Source organism: Antrostomus carolinensis, unplaced genomic scaffold (genome assembly GCF_000700745.2).
Source record: "Antrostomus carolinensis isolate BGI_N321 unplaced genomic scaffold, ASM70074v2 scaffold9971, whole genome shotgun sequence".
Lineage (NCBI taxonomy): Eukaryota > Metazoa > Chordata > Aves > Caprimulgiformes > Caprimulgidae > Antrostomus > Antrostomus carolinensis.
This window is the reverse complement of record NW_010291960.1, coordinates 1-20,452: the sequence shown is the minus strand read 5'-3', so window position 1 is coordinate 20,452 and position 20,452 is coordinate 1. Positions and strand designations below refer to the sequence as shown.

The 20,452-nt window shown below is 36.2% G+C and overlaps 1 protein-coding gene across 1 annotated transcript in view; it reads left to right on the top strand.

The window, feature by feature from the left end:
• The window catches only part of LOC104531786 (bifunctional 3'-phosphoadenosine 5'-phosphosulfate synthase 1), a gene marked incomplete at its 3' end in the record, with an annotated part of 19,232 nt that extends 37 nt beyond the window's left edge, over positions 1–19,195 (top strand). The window contains exons 1-7 of the mRNA XM_010176783.1: positions 1–66; positions 2,990–3,225; positions 4,567–4,705; positions 6,861–6,979; positions 13,766–13,879; positions 15,839–15,950; positions 18,990–19,195. The exon at positions 1–66 is cut by the window's left edge and continues 37 nt beyond it. Coding sequence (XP_010175085.1) covers positions 1–66; positions 2,990–3,225; positions 4,567–4,705; positions 6,861–6,979; positions 13,766–13,879; positions 15,839–15,950; positions 18,990–19,195 — 992 coding nt within the window. The remainder of the gene's footprint in view (positions 67–2,989; positions 3,226–4,566; positions 4,706–6,860; positions 6,980–13,765; positions 13,880–15,838; positions 15,951–18,989) is intronic.
• Between the last annotated feature and the right edge of the window lie 1,257 nt (positions 19,196–20,452).

Here is a 20,452-nt window from a genome sequence, read left to right as displayed (position 1 = left end):
GGAATAAGAGAGGCCAAGTGGTAGGAACAAGAAGTGGTTTTCGTGGATGCACAGTCTGGTTAACAGGTACAGTTGTGGATTTCTGAGGATCCTTTTGTTTTAGTTACCTGTCTGAAAAGTCTGTGTTTCTGAATCTTTTCTGTAAAGGTCTCTTCTCTTTGGAATATTCTTGTCTCCTTGGCTTGAAATAACATTTCAACATAAACCTATGCCTTTGGACACCAAGTTCATGTTGAGGCAATGCATACTGGGAATTATTTTTTAAGTCAGCACCATGTCTTTTTTCACTGAATTGTTTTGATTGTAAAAAGAGGGGTAAGTAAATTCTGGAAGATAGCTTTTTGTCGTAACTGTGAGGGGATTTTTTTGTTCTGCCTTTCAAAGTTCCTGAAAGCTTTAACATATTTCCTTTGGAGGTTTTTTTCAGTTAAAACTGGGGAAAAAAAAAAAAAAAAAGTTGATTAGTTTGTAAACCATTTAGAGCACTGTTGCATTGCGATACAGAAGATCTTTCCAGAGTATCAGAGAAACTTGCTACATAAGTACAACTTATTTCCTCTAGTGTTAATGAATGTTTCTGAAGCGTCAAGCAGTAGTTGATAACAAATTGCTGAGAGCCCTTTCAAACAGATTTGATACAGTAGCTTGCAGTCATGTATTTCTTTGATAGAAGAATGGAGCCTTTTCTCTCCCTACTTCTGTCACGTAGCTCCTTCCTGTCTCTCAATACTCAAATGATCTGGTAGGCTGCCTTTCTGTTTCTCCTGGTAATTAATTAATATGCTTTTGAAAAAGGTCACGATAAAAAAGTTTTCTCTGTTATCTACACGGCAATGTTTTCCATCCATCATTTTTTTTAAATGAACGTAATCTTAATGCCCAATTTCCCTTTATTTGGGAGGAAGAAGGCTGGTGTTGAATGCAGAAAAGTAGGAAGGCTGTGTATTAAGAAGAGTGTGTTGAGAAGCTAGGTTGTTGAAGAAGTTTGAGCACTAATGTTATGGAGTGAAATGGACTGTAGGTATTGAAGTAAGCAATACTACCCATTCTAGAGCTGCCGACATGAGTCCTGAAAACTCTGCTAGGGTTTAGAATAAAAACTGAAATGGTGGTATATTCCCTTCAAGAGTCTCTCACCTGATCAGCACTTATGGATTGGGAGTGTACAGAAAGTTATTTCAGAGAGTGCTTTTCATTTTAAGCTAAGATTTATTTGAGAGCTAAATTCTGATGAATGTCTTGTGCTGTTGAGTCATAGAATCATAGAATGGTCTGGGTTGGAAGGAACCTTTAAAGGTCATCTAGTCTAACCCCCCTGCAGTGAGAGGGACATCTTCAACTAGTTCAGGTTGCTCAGAGCCCTGTCCAACCTGACCTTGAATATTTCCAGGAATGGGGCTTCTACCACCTCTCTGGACAAGCTGGACCAGTGTTTCACCACCCTCATTGCAAAAAATTTCTTCCTTATATCTAGTCTAAATCAATCTTCTTTTAGTTTAGAACCATCACCCCTTGTCCTATTGCAACAGGCCCTGCTAAAAAGCCTGTCCTCATCTTTCTTATAGGCCCCCTTCAAGTATTGAAAGGCCAATACTGAGTCAGAGGGTCCTAGTAAAAAAACCCTGTGGAATGTATAAAAAAAAAAAAAAAAGGAACAGCATTACTTGCATGTGTAAAATACTAGGCAATTTTGAGAGTGTAAGTTATTTTAAAGACTTGTCAGCTTAAAAGCTGTTTTTAAAATTCATTATTTTGGAACCTTAGCATTTAAGTGAATAGCAAGCTAGGTGTGGGGACAAAAATTGCAAGTCAAAGACTACATCAATGAGAAGTAAATTCGGAAGTTTCTGAAATCTTAATTTGGACTGCCATGGTTATTTTCTAGGATGCAGGCGTACTTCATTGCTGCCAAAAAAAGACAGTTCTGTTTCCAGCCTTGCTTTCCTTCTCTTGTCTTGCAGAAGCTGTAGTGCTTGCCCAGCCCAACCTTGAGCTGATTGAATTTGCTAAATCATCAGTGAACTTAACACAGCCTTCTCTCACAGAAAAAAATAAAAAATAATAATAAAAAAAAATTAGCAGTTGGCTAAAGGTCACCAGAGGTGGTGGGATAATAGAGGTAGGATGGTGTGAATGGAGAGAGGGGAAGGGCAAGAGAGCAGAACCTCCCCTTTTGGAAGCTGGTTCTGGCTTAAGTCATAACATTCAGCTTCATCATGTATAGCTGTTACTTTATTCAAAGTAGACAGGTAGGCACTGACACAAGAAACTTGAGTAGTCCAAGAAAATTTAGATAATTTTTATAGATGATGATAGATCATTATTCACAGCTCCACAATTTTTTGAGTGTTTTGAGTATGAGCCAAACAATACTGAAATCTGAGCGATGGATGGCAGGGGCTTTTCTTGAGAGGGATGTTGGCTTAAGCTTGTCTTTGCTTGTTGCTAACACACTTTGGTTAGTAGAACATGACTGCTGTGTGTGAATCTTGAGTGAATTTGTCATGTCTGTGATCTCTAATTCAGTGCTGTTATTCTGCAAGGAGTAAGAACAGAGTGTGGTTTGGTCTGATTCCCATTTCTTTTCTTGACTGAAATTCGCTTCAGTCTGAGATCTTCCTTGTCTGATGTAAATGTAACATCTCAGCTCTGTGTTGGGTTTCTGAATTTAGTTTGCTCAGGTGGTAACAACTGGCAGCAGCAGCAGCAGCACTGGAGAATGTGCACCACCTCTGTAAGCAATAGCAACTCTGAAGGTCAAGCTCTTTTATCTGCTTCTAATTGCACACTTAACGTTTTGCCTTATTCTCCCTATACTTTTTGTCTGTGTAAAAGGCCCTTATGTTGCAGGTAAGTATCTCTGAAAGGCATTGCAGCTGATGCCTGTCACTTTGGGGTTTTCATACTAGCAGTGGTACATGTACTACAATTTGCCCTAACTTGTTTCTATGCTTATCATATAAATTTATATTATTACTGAATATTGTAGGTCTGTCTGGTGCTGGGAAGACTACAGTGAGCATGGCACTGGAGGAGTATTTAGTATGCCATGGCATTCCGTGCTACACATTGGATGGTGACAATATTCGCCAAGGCCTTAATAAGAATCTTGGTTTCACACCAGAAGACAGAGAAGAAAATGTCCGTCGTATTGCTGAGGTTGCTAAACTGTTTGCAGATGCTGGCTTGGTGTGCATTACTAGTTTCATCTCTCCTTATACTCAGGTAAGTGTGAAAACCCTCTAGATAAAGTGTAGGCAAAATACAAAATGTCACTCAGAATTTTAATTATAGGAATCCCTTGCTGAACTTAACCAGAATCAAATGCTTGCTTGGTGGGGGTTTTTTGACATTTGTGCTTCTGGAGATGATTACTCAAATTTCAGAAACATTAATCTTAATTATAAAAAAAGTTTACATTAGTCCTATAACCGGAGCTGTCCTTCAGTCTATTAGGCAGAATTGTTGATCTAATATTAGGAATAAACCCAAGTGATACTCCAAGAAAGAGTCTTAAAATTACAACATCTTTTTGGATCCATGTAGATTCCATTTCTAAATATGAAGACTAGGTATACACTTAACCTGAAGACTCAGTTAAATTGTTTTAAAAGCAACATTTCCTTCAGTGAATGAATAGTGTGAGCTGTATTTTACCAAGTGGCTTAAGGGAAAAATGTTCAGTTGCCTGTAGTTCTTTTTACTTTATTTCATGCTGTGTATGCAACATGACATTAGATAATACTGAAAATTAACCTGAATTCATGTTCACAGTGTTTTGTGAGGACTTTTTTTGTCTATGTATGAGAACATGTAAGGAAGAGACAAAAAGGATGTGTGAAAACAAAGTACCTTGAAGAATGATCCAGGGGCTGTAGCTCAAATGTTTCACAGCATGAAAAGGTGTTATGTTTTTAGGTTATAGGGATACAGACAGTTCTTCTGTTAATAATTTGGGGAGCTCCAGATCCTGCAGTAAAACAGAAGTCTTTAGATATGAGGAAAAATAACAATATTTAGTAAGAGATGGATTTAGTGGATTTTTTTTAAAGTTTTTTGTTCTCTAAATGAAATTCACCAATTTTTTCAATGCTTGACAAGCTATACAAATAAAATAATGTTTGGAGTATACAAGTCTTGTCAGATTAATTAAAGTAGAGAAATCTGGTGCTCTGGAGAGATGGGCGATCATAGCAGCAGGTAATACCTCCTCTGGCTTTAGTGAGCTAGACAAATGTAACTGCTGGGGATGTAACTCCTAAGATAGAGGCATATATAGAAAATTCTGCATTCTGTGCCTGGGTTGTTTGGTGGTTTGTTGTTTTTTTTAATAAATCAGGTTAATGTAAAATATGTCAGATCTTCATGCCAGCTTTTACGGTATGATGAACTGTAGCCAAACTGATGGAGCTTGCAGGGCGTCAGTTGACTGAATCATGTTTCTTTTTTAAAACTTTGAAAACTTTTTTACATTTTACTATCACCTTCTTTAAAATGAACTTCAAAAGCAGAAAGACAACAATATGTGGGTGAATCTTTTAGGGGTTTTTTTCTCTTTTCTTTCAGGATCGTAATAATGCCAGACGAATTCATGAAGGGGCAAGTTTGCCTTTTTTTGAAGTATTTGTGGATGCTCCATTGCATGTCTGTGAGCAGAGAGATGTTAAAGGACTCTATAAAAAAGCCAGGGCTGGAGAAATTAAAGGTGAACCTAGATGTACTCACATCCTTTCTACATAAGTGAAACACTGGTGTAATTTGACTCCACATAAGTCGATGTGATCAGGTCTGAGAGTGTACCATCCTTAAAAGCAGCATGGACTGGGGACAAGACTGAACAGAAAACTGGAATCAACTTCTAGCTCATGCAGCGGACTAGTTAAAAGCATAGGACAGTAAAAGGGCAAAACTGTCTATCCTTGCATTGAAAAACCTTGAGCAGACTACATGGTTTCTATTGCAAGCTCTTACAATTGAGGATTAGTTTATCTCCTTTGTATGTTCACTGTTAAAAAGAGCCTGATTCCCTCTAAAGTCTATACAGAATTACATTAATAAGGGTTACTAACTTCTTCCAAAAAGTAAAGCATGATCACCATCTTTCTCTAAAGACCATTAAGAACACTTCTGAAAGAACTAACTTTTATTTTGAAGTTAGTGTACTATGCTAGTGCCCATGGAAATGTTTTCCTATCCCTAGATAGGAAAGATTAAGATCTAGATCAAGATCTAAGTACAGCCTGCAATTAAAAAGAACTTGAATGTGATGACTCATTGCAATTATTGTTTCATGTGCTTCCTTGCTCTGTGTCATATTACAGATTGCAGAGGTTGATGATAGCGCTTTTTACCTGTATTAAGAAGCAAAGCTGTTTTTAAAGTAATCACTTTCAGGGGCTGAGTTTGCAGATGCTGTAATGATAGACTCAATATTAATCAAAAGTGATATAAAATTCGAGAAACCGAAGACATTCCACATGACTCGTTGTTTGATACTTCTAGTACTACCCAATATATCCCGTGAAGACCGGGAATAGATAAGACTGAACTAAGGTTTGCTCAGAATCAAAGCACAGTGGCTTGAGACAGCATGATACAAAGATATAGTTCTGTACAGAATCCTTATTTGTGCTGTAGAACTTCCTTAATATTTTCATAACTTTACAAACCTCCTAATGGAATTGAGTTATTTTAGAAGTGGTAGTGGGGTAAACAGCACCTGAGTAAGCTACAAGGGGGTCTAGCAGTGGTGGTATCTTATGACCTATCTGATATATGAAGGATGAAAATTAAATGAACTTGCTTGTTCACAAGGAATGTCAGCAACTGTTATCTTCTTTTTCTCTGGCAATGGTAATGGGCCACTTCCTTTGTCCACTATTCCCTCTCCTCCAGTAATCAGATACTTACAAAGCACACAGTTTTTTGAAGAGATACTGGCCTTTCCTTATCACATGGGGTACTGCAGCAGTTGTTCTTTTTCTTAGTTGGCAAATTAAGCTTCTAGTTTTGAGAGTATTTAAGTCTGAAGTAAAAAAATGGAGTTTTAATGTTTGCATTTGCAGTTGTAGCAGATGCAGATGTTAAGTTGCTGTAGCCCAGCTGATAGTTCTGCTGCAGATCTGACTTTTAGTGCTTAAATGCTTTGCCTTTGGAATTGACTGTTCCTGCTTGTTTATGCATGGTTAGTCAGAATCTCCACTGTTTCAAAGCAGGTTGCTAGTTAAGTAGGCCAAAACAGTTGTCACTGGTAGCTTGTACAGTCCGTGACAATAGTTATTATAAATGCACACATCTACCTTACATTAACAGCTATCTTAAGATGTGTATACTAGCTGAACTATTGTAATAGGTGTTGGAATTCCTTACTCTTCAGAATACTGGTGGCACAAGTGTAAATTTACATATATACTGATTGTTCAACAACAACCTTGGTGTTTTAAAAAAACCCCAGACAAACCCCCCAAAAATGAAAACAAAACCAAAAAACCCCAACCCACAACAATCACAGCTAATAATGAAGGACAGCTGATGGATGACTAACTCTGGGTTGATGTACACAGTTCTGCCATTGCTTCTTTCTTTATTCACAGTATAAATAAGATAACTTCACCAACAGAAATGTGCTATGTATAAGCTGAAGTTTGATGCAGTCATGTAGTAGGATTAGCAGATGGTCTTGAGTAAAAAAAAAACCAAACCCTATTAATTTCCCTAAGAAATCCTGTATTAAGGAAGACAAAACTCTGTACTCTTGCCTGTTGTGTTGGTTTATATCTAGAAAACTGCCTGTGAGCAACGTTAAAATGGAGTCATCTTTTGGAAAAAGTAATTTAAGATTTTTGTCTTATGTTCTGTAGGTTTTACTGGGATTGACTCTGAGTATGAAAAACCGGAAGCCCCAGAGCTTGTGCTAAAAACTGATTCCTGTGATGTGAATGATTGTATACAACAAGTTGTGGAACTTCTTCAAGAGAGGGTGAGCAGAAATACACATATATCTTAGTAACTTTTCAAAGCACTTGTACCTCCGATCTGAATGTATGTGCTTGAAAAAGCTGAGACAGTTTTTAAGAGTTAAAGGCTTATACATATTTAAATTCTAGCTTTTAAACTTGTCCTAATGTGTGTTTCCTTTTTAAACTTAAACATTGCAACAACATTGATCTCTAAGTGAAATCAGATTTGGACAAGTGGAACATTAATCTATGTTATAACTGATAACTGGAAGGGAGAGAAGGCTGTCTCAGTTCTTAAAGAATCACTGATGAATGCTGACTTTAAAGTTGGTTGTTAGCATTTATAAGAGTTTGAATATTTTTACTTTGTCTCTATAGTGTACAGATTAATATATACTGCAGATGTGAAGAGACAGGGATGCACTTACACGATAATTTGAGCTGGTTTAAATAGGGGCTGTTGTGGTTGTTTCTGGTTTCCATTGTTTCTACTGTTGTTCTTGCACTAGTAAAAGTGTTCCTGTAATTGCGTAATGACCACTTCAGGAATCTGATCTTGACATGGCTGAGTTGAGTTAATGGTTCATAGCTTCTGAAAAGGTAGGTCTCTTTCCTCATTTGGGCATGCAATCTACACTACCCCTTTTGAATCACAGAGTGGTTAAGGTTGGAAGGGACCTTAAAGATCACCTAGTTCCAACTCCCCTGCCATGAGCAGGGACACCTTCCACTAGACCAGGTTGCTTAGAGCCTCATCCTGTTGTCTGATAAGTGGATTCAGCTCATTACTCAACCTAAAATAAACCAAAATTAAAAAACCAAACAAAAAACCCACAAAGAAACAAACAAAAAACCCCAACAAACCACCCACAGAAAACAAAACAAACAAAAAAACCTGAACCAAAACTCAACTAAAAGTGAAGGCAGCCACAAGATGGCTTTATCCTCTTGAAACCATACCCCAGAATTTGCTAGTCTTCAGGCAGAGAAATGTGTTTCTTTACATTCTTATCTGTAGTCAGTGGGTAGTGGGATGACATTTCAGACAATTATTTTAATTTAGATACTCTAGCAGACAGTTATTTATTGTTTTTTTGTGAGGTGGATGTTCTGTAAGTTTAGAGTGTAGGCATTAGCTTGAGTAAAGCTCCACCAAGCATTGAAGCTGGTACAAGCAAAAGACCTCATCATGTAGCCAGCATGGAGTTAATTTTAACCCTCTGTGCCAGTACGGCTCTGGAGATTTAATCACTTGAATCTAAATTTTCAAGAAAAATCTGTTAAGAGATCATTGCTTGCTCAAGATTTCTCAGGAGATAAGACAGGGCAGAGAAGCACAGCAGGATTCCAGATTTTTACCCTAATGCTGATGTGAATCTTTTTTGGGAAGAAAAAAGAACTCTGCGTAGGAGTCCTGCCTGTGGGTGGTGGCAGTTCCTGACTGTGGGAGGGCCTGCACTTCTTGCTCAGAACAATTCGATACATTTCATAATTGTAGAAACCAATGTCATGTACGCCAAGACAGTAATCCCCAAAGTCTTGCATTAATACACTTGGTACACAGTGCTGAGTGCTGGCTCCTGGCCCAGTCAGCTTTCTCTACCCTTTGTTTAAGGCACATTTTAGCACTTTTTTTCCTTTCTTTGTAGACGACACTATCACGAATGCCAAGATATCTTAGTGATTGCTTACTTTAATGAGAGACAGTGAAACCAAGGCATAGCTGAACAAGCATGTCTTGTTCTTAGGCTGTATTAACGCAGTGATAACTTGAGAATAAAATTTTTGTAGGCTACCTTTAGTTGAAACAAGCCACGCCTGTGTTCTTCTTTAATAAACCATTGTGATTAGTAAAGAAAAAGACCATAGGCCAGCAGCATTAAAAATAATTTGGGATTTTGTTTTGTTTCAGTAGCTCTGAAAACCTTTGGGAAGAAGTTTGCTCAAAGTATTAGTAATCCTTGAGTTTTGAGAACTGTTTTTATACTAGTTCAGACAGTAATGGCAGTAAAGAGAAGACAGCTGGAGCTGTATAAATGTATGTAGAGATAGATACACACACATATATTTATTGAATGAGAATTTGAAACATTATTCTTTTATAAGCAGTGGAATTATTTGGTTCTTAGAATTTTTCATAATATTTGAAAATAACAGTGTTGAATCTGAAAAGTTCTTGTGTGATATAACTTGGTTTTAAGGGACACCTGGTTTGGTTTCTTTGCATGAAAATGCGATAAATACTTCAAAGTTCTTAGTAAGGACCTAGAATGCAAGGTACTGATGAGTATCTCCTAAAGCTATTGAGTTTGAGCTTTTTTTTTTTTCTTTCCCCAACAGCTTTCAGCACTATACAAAATTAGTGCTTGCACACTTTCTTCCTGTTTTGGTTTGGTTTGGTTTGGTTTTTTTCCAGTCAGAAAGGATTGTGTGGCTTTTGAGCTTGATAAATTTGGCTTTCAGTCTGCTGTTATTTTCCAATGGAGTCAGACAAGCCTAATGTGGGTGTTTGGCTGTAAAGAGTTCATTGTTTTCATTTGTCTTTTCCTTTCAACAAATATAGCTGATGTAGCTCATTGCACAAAGTTCATATTTCCTTACTATGGAATAAGTTCAATATTTGGCCCACAAGATATTTTCTGAAGAAGTCATAGCTCAGGAATGCTGCCTTTATTGTTAAGGAAGTGCAAAAGTGTACAAGGAAAGAGTTGCATTTCTAGTAGGCAACTTTAACCTTTAAACTTTTAACTACCTTTGTATAAAAGTATTGTTCTTAGGGACATCAACTTATGGTAGCTCTGTGAATACAGCTCCTCAGACTGGAATCTAATTATGCACTTGTTCTATTTAGATCAATCCAGTGCCAATGTATCTGTATATTTTCTGTTTCTTCTTCCATCTCTCACCCATTCCCCAACAGTTACAGCCAAGTTCTTCTCTAGACTTAACATTATACTTGTATTTGGGAAGATGGTCCTTATGCTATCTTATAGTATTGATTTCTTAGCTGTATTCACCCAATTCCCTGCGATTGTATTCAAAATCAGTATTTTTGAGTGGTGAGAATTTGGAGCACAGTAGAAGTTAGGGGTTGTTCTTTGTCGTTGGGGTTTATAAGGTCAGGTTTTGGGGTTTTTTTGTTTGTTTGGTTGGTTGGGTTTTTTTTAAAGATGTGAAACTTGAGGCTGGTAGTTCCAGGACATTATGTAGAAATTAATTCTGCTGTTCTGTACTTTTTCCCCACCTCCCAACCTAAAATTATATTGCAGCTTTCACTGTAACAACACAATGATTCTTTCTGGAGCAAAGTTCTCAACATTGTCTAGTTCCTCATTCACTTATCAAAAATTTGAAAATAAAGAATACTCTGTGTGGTCATCTTGGTCATCAGCGTGAATTACAGCAGGCTCCATAACATCTTTCAGTAGTTTCATTTTTAGTGAGAAACTTTCCCACCATGGGAGCTTAGTGTTTTCTGTGTCTGTAACATTCACATAGAGTAGGCATTACAGGTCTTCAGACCACTTTTTCGTTATTTGACTGGAAATTAGGCAGTCAGTAGAGTATATTTGGCCAGTTCCTAGGACCAGTTTTGAGCAGGAGGCTGGACTAGATGACCTTCAGGGGCCCCTTGTGATTATGTGATAAAGCTAATAGTTATTTTCCGTGAAAAAAACACATGTGAAGGATATGCAAGATTAGTTTTATATTGTTACAGTGAAGATTTAAACACACAACAGTAAAGATGTAAGCCAGAGTGAGCAGAAAATAGTATAAGCTTTTAAGCATAAGTTTAGAAAAACACCCCTATATTTAACTTCTGTAATTCCCTTATTAATAAAACACTGATTTCTTTTCATGCTTAGGAAAGTAAGCAGAAGTATTTTAAGTTATGGATTTGCTATTTTTGAGATGTGTGATTCAATTGTGGCTGTTTCCTTCTGAAAACATAGTACTGAATGTTATAGAAATTTATTTCAGTAGCTCAAATTGGTATAAAAGCATGTGTAACTTTGGAGTTATTAGTAAAGAACAAGCTTCAGTTACACTGAATTGTGTAATCATTAAATACTGTGATGGTCTCATTTTTGTTACTTATTTTGTCTGCTTTCTTCTCTTGTTTTTAACTTCTCTTATTCTGGGAAAAGGCATAGACAAAGTGATGGTTCAGAGCCATTCTATGTTAATTGCAGAGACTCTGGTTAGGCAACAATCATTCAGTTAGATCTGCTGGCTGATAAGTTTGTATAAGTGTTTCCTAGATGTTTTCAGTCAAAATTATTTAGGTTGATACAGATGTACTGTGTAAGCTAAACATGGCTTATTTTGACCAAAACAAATGTGTAAAGGATATCTTTACACATTTGAGAGAAACAGCAGTGAATGGCCAGGGTAAGAAATTTCTCTTGTTGGCACAAAAGCAGGTGCATTTCTGTGGCTCAAGTGAATTTAAGACATGTTAGAACACAACTGACAGGCAGAGAAGAGGCCCTCAGTCCAGTAAATCGTACCCTCTCTGTTAAGATCATGGCTGTCATAGCACTTTTCAGTTTTACCTGTACTTAAAGCACTGACAAACTTCCCTGCAAGCTGTAGGTACCAAAACTTCAGTGATTATAATAGTCAAGTGAATACTTGTGTTTGTTTTTCAATATATAAATAATTCAGTGATCTCACACCTCAATTAATATGAACTTACAAGACTGAGGAGGCACATTCCCATAAAGCATCCAGTTTTTTTTTTATTATTCTGCTGTTATTTATGTGAAGGCATTGAGAAATAATAAATGTTGAGGAACATTTTGTAACTTGTCCTGTGGTAGAATGAACCTTTGAGTAAAGTCATTACCTTAAAGTGGTCACTAGATGGCTTTCTAGCCTAGCATTTTCCTAGAATTCATAGTTTAAAGACCTATGTATTCCTATTGCTGCTGCTGGGATTTTGTTTGTTTGTTTGTTTTTTTAAATTTAAGATGATGTTTTAAGTACCATTTTTATGTCTGCAAGGGAGTCTATGTTTACTAATCCTACAAAGTCTCTAAGTGTCTGACTCGGTGTTGCTAGAACTGTCTTTAAGCTATTTACATCCTCATAATGAGGTGGGTTGTTGACAGAAACTACATTGTGAAACCTTTGTTGTCTCCATTGTTTTGCCCATTAGTGGGACACTAAAAATGGGATAATATTTGAAGAGACCTTTTTAATAGGCACATGTGTTTTAAGTTTTTGGTGGTTTGTAAACTTTGGACATTGTATCATGGTAATGAACTAGGGTCCAGAGGGGAATCTTCTGTGAAGTGGCAGTAATGTGTACTTAGTCATTATACTTTGCTTGTAAGATCTGCTGCTCTTCACAGCGGGCAATACCTTTATTTGATCCTGGGCTTATTGCTGTGGCAGGAGTCTGCTGCAGCTCTCCTGGGCTGTAATGCTGCTGCTCAGGCAGAGAAAGCAGGTTTTGCCCAACTTCAAATCAGCTTCCTAAATGATGTCTGATGTGTAAGTGCTAGTTTAATTTGATTTTGTTTTATTTGTCTTTGTAGCTACAAGTTATGTGATAGCCAGTGAAACTCGCCATGTCTTTTTACTCCCGCAGTCATTTTTATCTCCCACTAGCTTTCATCGTCCTGCTCCCTTTGTTTTACTTTCCATGGGGGTAGTGCCTAATGTCTGATAAATGCTTTAAAATGCTTGGGCAAACTTTCTGTTTCCTACAGGCATGTGTTTACTCTGGGCTGCATATACTGGAAAAGTAAAGATAATTTCTTTATTCTTCTTATGGGTCTATATATACTTTGCTGTAAGGGTGAGATTTTTTCCTCAAAAAGTAAAGCATTACTTTACAAAAGTTTCCAAAACTCTGAAATACCTGTTTTAAAAAGAACTGTCATGTACTTTTCACTGATTATTTTTTTTTTTTTTTTTGCTACTGAATGTCACTGGAATATTTGATTGGGTTTTGACATTTTACACCATCTTTTGTCAGAGGAGTCTCTTCAAATTTTTAACATGATGGCCTTCTCCCTTTTTAAAAAAAAAAATAATAATTTTTTATCCTTATACTAATATCTTATGAGAAGTTTAGAGCATCATGGAATGAGAATGTCTTGTTTAAAATGCATGGAGGAAAACTGATTTTTTATTTTTATTTTTTTTTCAAATAAAATTGATATTGTGTAGTATTCTGGTTATAAAACTAGATTTCAGTTCATTGCATATATATATGCCCAGATGGCCTCACATTTCACTTTTCTCAGTGTTAGTATATAGATTAGGACACTGTTATGTCATTAGCTGTGGGTAATACGTTTAATTTGTGCTTATGTATTAATCACTTTCAGCTGAGAAATATATTTTTTTTACTTCTGTTACCACTTCTAATGTATGTTGCATATTGAATGACTTAAATTTATAAATGCTCAATCTCTAAGGATTTTTTTACTTCTTTGCAAGTATAAAAGCATAGAGTCTCCCTTTCTTCTGTAGATAATGTAGGCATTAATAAGTAATGAAAACTGCATTTAATAGCTAAATATTTACTAGGTAAATGTTATATGGGGTACTTAAGGTTTAGGAAAAAATCTCTTATCAGAATGTTTCACTTCAGTTACTCAAGCCAGCAGCTGGGCTAGCACTATATCATTATCTTGGAACAGCGCTGTTTTTCAAATGGGTAAAAATTGCTTCGTGAATAAAGTCTTGTTGCAGAGTAGTGCAGCATTAGAATTTTACTTCTTGACCACATGTTCAGTGTCCAAGAAGCATTCTGAGCAAACATTAAATTCTGTTTATTCCTTTTTGTACAGGACATCGTACCAGTGGATGCCTCTTATGAGGTGAAAGAGCTTTATGTGCCAGAAAACAAGCTACAGTTGGCCAAAACTGATGCTGAGTCTCTGTTAACCTTGGAAATAAATAAGGTATTGTGTGTTCAGTTATCTCATTACTGAAGCTGAAAGACAGTCTAATCTGTTGCTCAGCACAAGTAGATACAGCCAAAATACCTGTACTGTCTACAGAATGTATCTTGATATACTTTTTCCCTCTTTTTCTTGAGAGAAATCACAGCATCTGTGTTTTCTTTGATCATTTACTAGAGATAACAATTGAATCTTTGTAATTTTATGAACTAAATAACAATATACCAGACATTACTGATTGCAAGCCTGGAGATTAAATTTACAGTGACTTCCTCCCATGTCTCTCCCCTCCCAATCTGTCCTATGTGCCCCCTGACATGTCTTGTATGAGTCGTTGTTTCTCGAAAAATCATTAACTGTTTTTAGTTTACTTACACAAACCATTTATTTTTAATTGTAATGACCTAAAAATATGAAGGAAATCAGTTACTGCTTCTGATTCTCCTTGTTGATAACCTTCAGCTGAACGATAGTAACCTTGTATACCAGGCTCAAACAGTTGCGAAGTTGAGAGTGGTGATCAGATCTGCTTTTTTTGCCTTTTTTTTTTTTTTTTTCTGGTTAGAATTTATTCATGCTACTTTTCTGGCATCCAGCAGAGGAAATACGGAAAAGCATGCATCAACTTTATCAACTCTGCTCTTGTTTTGGTTAAATGCATTATTTTCCAACTTAGACCAATTAGACAAAGCTGCTTCTGTCTGTGTTTGTTCTACCTCATCTTTTTTGGAAGAACTAGGCCTAAACACAGATATAATGTTTGAGTGTTTTCACTGACTTTTTGACAGTATCACTGGAACTTAAAGCCTAAGCATTTGATCTAAGAATTGGCTAAGCTCAGAGCTGAGCATCTGCAGTGGGTAACCTGACTTTGAAGGACTGACATGACATGCTTAGCACTGAATTAAATAGTTTTAAAATTTGCCTAGCCTTCTACTACTAATAAATATTAATACTTCCTTTCACTGCATCTTACTAGTTTCCTTTCACATATGTGTCTCTAAGACTATTTATTTATTGCTTTGATAAGGAATAAATATTTAAGGTCTCCATTATTAAATTTCTGTAGTGTTCCATTCTAAATTGCTCCCTATCTAGAAAAACAAATCCTTTTCCTCTCCACCCCATGCCAGTGGTCTGTTAAATATCAAACAAGATTATAACATAAGGTTGGGAAGAAAATGTGTGTTGTACTTGCCTCAGCATAAATTAAACAGTGTAATAAAATTAGTCATGCTCTTTGCAAAAGAGACTTGCACAAGCAAAGTCTGTCCTTGTCAAAGACTTGACCAAGTCTTAGTAATGCACGTGCAGAAATAATAGAGGCCACACACTAAGTCATGGTGTGACTGTTTATGTGCTAAGAAAGGAAATTCCCTGTAAGCTGATACCTCTTAAAATAAAATAAGCAATAGTCCTGAAGGAATTTTACTTCTGGATTGTCTCAATAGTTTCTGCAGTAAAAATTTTCTTTCTAAACTATTTTAAGATTAGACCTCTTAATATTCACCCCCAAAATTCTGCTATTTTTGTGGTAATTGTATGTGTCGTTTTTCTTTTTTTTCTTTTAACCTCTTGGTTATCTTGCTTTTTTAAAAAAAAATAAATTCAAGTAGGACTGTCTAATTCTGTTAAGTTGAACTTTTCAAACATTTACAAATGAAGTTTGTTGTTGTGGTCTTTTTGTTTGTTTGTTGGTTTGAGTTTTAACACATGGAAATTTGATCTAGTGTAAGGACTGGAAAGTAGCCAAAAATATGAACAGTGAGGAACAAATTGTTCTCTTTTTCTTACTTGTAGAAACTTTGAATTCTTTGTGATTAAAAACTGAGAAATCTTCCATTTATACTGTCCTGCATTTTATGGGTAAATAATGACCTGTTATGATTAATGTCTGATGTCAGTCATTAAGCAACAACTTTTATCTGCTCTAAGTCTGTTTCTCCTTTTCTTTACAAGGTGGATATGCAATGGGTGCAAGTGCTGGCAGAAGGTTGGGCAACACCCCTGAATGGCTTTATGAGAGAGAGAGAATACCTACAGTGCCTTCACTTTGACTGTCTCCTTGATGGTAGAGTAAAACTTACCACGTGTAAAACTGAGCAAACTAATCATACTTCTAAAATATTGTTGATGCTTTGCTTCTTAGTCGTGGTGTGGTAACACATTATCAGACTTGTGCACAACCTGGGATAAGATAGTAAGATATTATAACTATCAGTTTTAAATTGATGGCTTTATTATTTTTATTCAACTACCATTGTGTTAGAATTTGAATGTCTTGTCTTTTTGCCTTTACAGATTATATTTTTTAAATGTTTTCATTTTTGCAAAACATTTAAACCTAAAATCCATGTTTCCAATTTATTTTGAAGAAATTTGTTTTAGTATTCAGAATTGCAATTTAATTGCTGTTTAGCTCTGTGTGCCAAAAGATTTGTTCTATAATAGTCATGAAGGAAAGGACGGCAAACTGACTTGAGTACTGGAGCTATTGCAAGTGTGAAATCAGAATTTGAGGAGGTGGCTTGAGTATGGGCAGTTGTCACGTGTAACTGAATTACTATGACTTAGTAATTATCCTGTGATGATTTAAACTAATATATTTTATTTTGCATTACCAATGGCTAAAAGCATGCATTAATTAAGGTAGTCAACAAGTGATAACATCCTCAGGTGTTGGGATTAGATTGTGATCCTCTGTCATTTTCCATTTATTCCTCTTTCTAGGCTCTGTTTTAGATTTTTTTGCACTCTCTATATTAAAGAGGGATAGTAAAAATACTTATCTCCCCACTTTCTTCCACATTAGTCTTCTCTCACTGGAAACCAAATAGCAGGGAAAAAAAAAAGTTCACTTGTCTTTCAATTCTATGATCCAGACATCTATTGTCCCTCTTATATTTTCTAATTCCCTTTTCTAAAGTCTCTCAGGTACTATCCTAGGCAGCATAAAACTGTCATGTTATTTTGGAGTACCTAAGGTTTGCAGTATCATTTTGTACTCCTAGTTTTGTTTTCATTCCATTTGCCTTCTGTGTGTCCATCTAGGTGAAATGTGCTATGCAAATTGCATGCTGTGCATTCAACCGCTATAATAGCATGTAGTTCCTTATTCTGCCCTGTAGTCTTCAGTAAATTAGAATCTTTATAAGGCTTTTATAAGACCTTGTATGAGTGAGTGTTTCAGATATGGCAATATTACAGGGTTTTAAACGTCTCTTGCAATTGTTTTTAGTACCTCATGTATGCTGAAAAAAAAAAAAGTAATGAAAAATAATGAATAACTTATTGATGGAAACAGTTTTCAGTTCTAAGCTTGAATAGAACAGTCATGTTCCTCTAGATGCCACTGTATTTCCTCTTTTTAGATATCTACTGCAACATTTACATAAGAGAACCTTTTTAGAAAAATGTGATCGCCTTAAAGCTGCTCTGCTACTTGAAGCAGTGACAACAGTTAAGTCAAAACAACATCCTGAAAGTTTCCTCCCTGCTTGGTATGTTAGTTGTGGCGTCTCACAGCAGCAGTCATTTTCCAGGGGTTTGATTTTGAAGAGAGGGAAATTGTTTAATACCTACAATGCATCTCATCCTTTGGGCTCTAAATGCAGTGCTTGTACTGACTGACTTCTACATTATGGAGCTCAGTGCAGGTGTGTTGATATTCTCACTTTAAAGCTTAAATTATCTGAAATAGTTTCAAGGTCATCTGTGACTTTACAAACTCACTCCACTACCTTGCCTCAGTTTCTCATTTGCACAGTGGCCGAAGACAGATGTCAGAGATATTATATATTTATTACTGGTCACTGACAAAATTTTAATAATGAACAGGTTTGCGATATCTTCCCAGTTCAAAATGCTTATCTACTTGTTCATGAAGCAAAAGGATTTTCTTAATTACCAAGTTAATTACCTCTCTGTGATTGTTGCCAAGCTAAGTTTTATGACCTAATTACTTTGAAATTAACTCCGAGCCTTAAGACTGAACTTAGGAAAAGATGCACAGCATACTTTTCATTTAACATTATGAAGGAAAGGGGGACCTGTTTTTCTCTTAAACTTTTCATCCATCTTCATAATTTTAACTTCCTACCACACTTAAGGAAAAACTGTGAGAAGGTTATAAAAAACATATTGCTTAAATAACGGGGAAATCAGCCTTATTTAGAACCTTGGTCTCACTAAAGCCAATAGCCAAACCCCAGTTAACTTCAAGGGGCCCATGACTTCTCTATTGGAGAACACCCAAAATTTTTGCAACCTTTCGGCAAGTGTATGCTCATTAGAGTTCAAGCCTTTGTATGAGACTTACAGTACTCACTCCATTGAGTGTCTCAAATCTCACTCTTGTAGTCAAGAAAAACAAGACTTCCAGCATCTAGCAGTGAAGTAAATGCTTAAAAATGAGGACCACACATAACCTTAAAATTCAGATACTTTGGTTTAGTTTTAGAAATAAAGTAGCTGGTAAGGTTTCAGCTGAACAAACTATATAAAATGTCTGCCTGACTCAACAGTTTTTTCTGAAATATAGATGCCTGAGTCTGAATACAGTTTTAAGTGAACAGCAAAAGTCACATTTTGAAATAGTTGAATTATATATGCCAGCTACTTGGGTACATTGCATTGAACTTTTCTTACAGACTAAAAGTATGGCTACTAAGAATGCTAGTTCTATTTTACTCATTATCCACGCCAGTAGCAATCTTGTCTAATATTTTAGGTGATCAATTTAAAAGTGTCAGTTGTGTATTTTTGCTCACTATATAGCTTCTTGAACAAGATATTCATTTGAGATGCCAAAAAAATAGTATCCTCAGCCTAAATACTTGTGTGCAGCTATAAGAACTTGCCATTTTCAGTACTGTCTTTGCTCTTTCTCAAACCTCAGTGCTTGCACATTTACACAGCACATGTATCTTATGCAAGGGTTCATTCTAAAAGTTACTTTTAACCCCTCTTAAAATAAGTACTTGAACTACCTGTTGTGTGATACACTTACAGCCTGGATTGTAACTTATTAGAAGGTTAGATTTCCATAATATTATTGGTGACTATTACTAAGGAATAGTAATTTATTTTTTTTTTTTACTTCACTCTGCAGGGGGAGTTATTAATCTGTCAGTGCCTATAGTGCTAACTGCTACTCAAGAAGACAAAGAAAGACTGGATGGATGTACAGCAATTGCACTGGTGTATGAAGGTCGCCGTGTGGCGATTCTCCGTAATCCCGAATTTTATGAGCACAGGAAAGAGGAACGCTGTGCTAGGCAATGGGGAACAACATGCAAGGAACATCCCTATATCAAGGTGTGTGTTTAAAAGTTGAAAATCTAGTCCTACTAGATGTACTATTTGTAGAGCTGCAAATTAAGTGAAGCTGATGTCTGTGACTCGTGTATTTTGACGGCAAAACTACTTTGAATACTAATTAAAATATTTGAGCTGAAACAGAAGGTAACTTTTTTGTGTCTATGTAGCTGTTTAATAGTCTGCACTTGGTGTGAAACTCTCATGTCAATGTGTACACATGAAATGAATTTAGAATGTACTGTAGAACCTGTGCTACAGAAGAGAGAACCTTGCCCTCTAGTCTGCCGAGGAAACACATCCCTCTGTGTAGCCAGATGGATCATCAAAGCTCCTTAATCAGTGGATATATGCATTGTGAATGCTAGAAAACTTCTGTTCTGCCTGCATGTGGGGCATGTGGGAACTGCCTGGTTTAGATGTTTTTGAAGTAGGCACCATTCCTGGAGAGTTCATCATTTAATTCTCTGGGGAGTTATTTCCCATCCATTGTGTTCAGTATGTTTTATTATCTTGATCTTATGTATCTGTCATGCTGAAGTATTCTAACTGTAAGATACTTATCACAATACTCTGTTTAGTTTTGCAAGCTGATGTAAATGTTACATCTTAGCTCTGCAGAGCCAGAACATGTTTCTTTCCCTTCTCTGTAGTATCTTTTTGTTTATGACTATGACTTAAAATCAGATAAAAAGAAATCAAACAAACCTCAAGTTATGCTCTTGCTCTTAAAAAGGGAAAGCCTTGTATCTGTATGACTAATAGTTATACGTACTTGCAAACTATGGATTTTTTTACTTCTTTGTTAATGTGTAATGGCATCCTTTTAGTGACAAGTTGTATTCCGTATGTCTGAAAAGGGTTATGTGCTAGATACAAGTAAGAGTATTCTGGAACGTTTTCAAAGCCCTTGATGTCTTCTGTGCTGCTGAAAACTTAACACAAATTTAAGAGATTCTAAAAAAACTGAAACTAATGTAGAAGATGAGGAACTGTGTTCTTATGTCTGTACTGGGGTATATAGTAGAATCATGACAGCATATGAATGTGCGCATAGTAGTATCATGACAGCACACGAATCTGGTGACTCTTCTAAATAAATCAGAAATCTTTGGGTGCCTGAGTTACTGTAGTGCAGAGTTTTATTATCTTCATATCTTTATCACACCTTCCCCCCACCTTGGTAAGACGTCAAGTCTGGCATTTTCTTTGGGAAGGGAATGGTGACTGTAACATCACAGAATCACAGAATGTTGG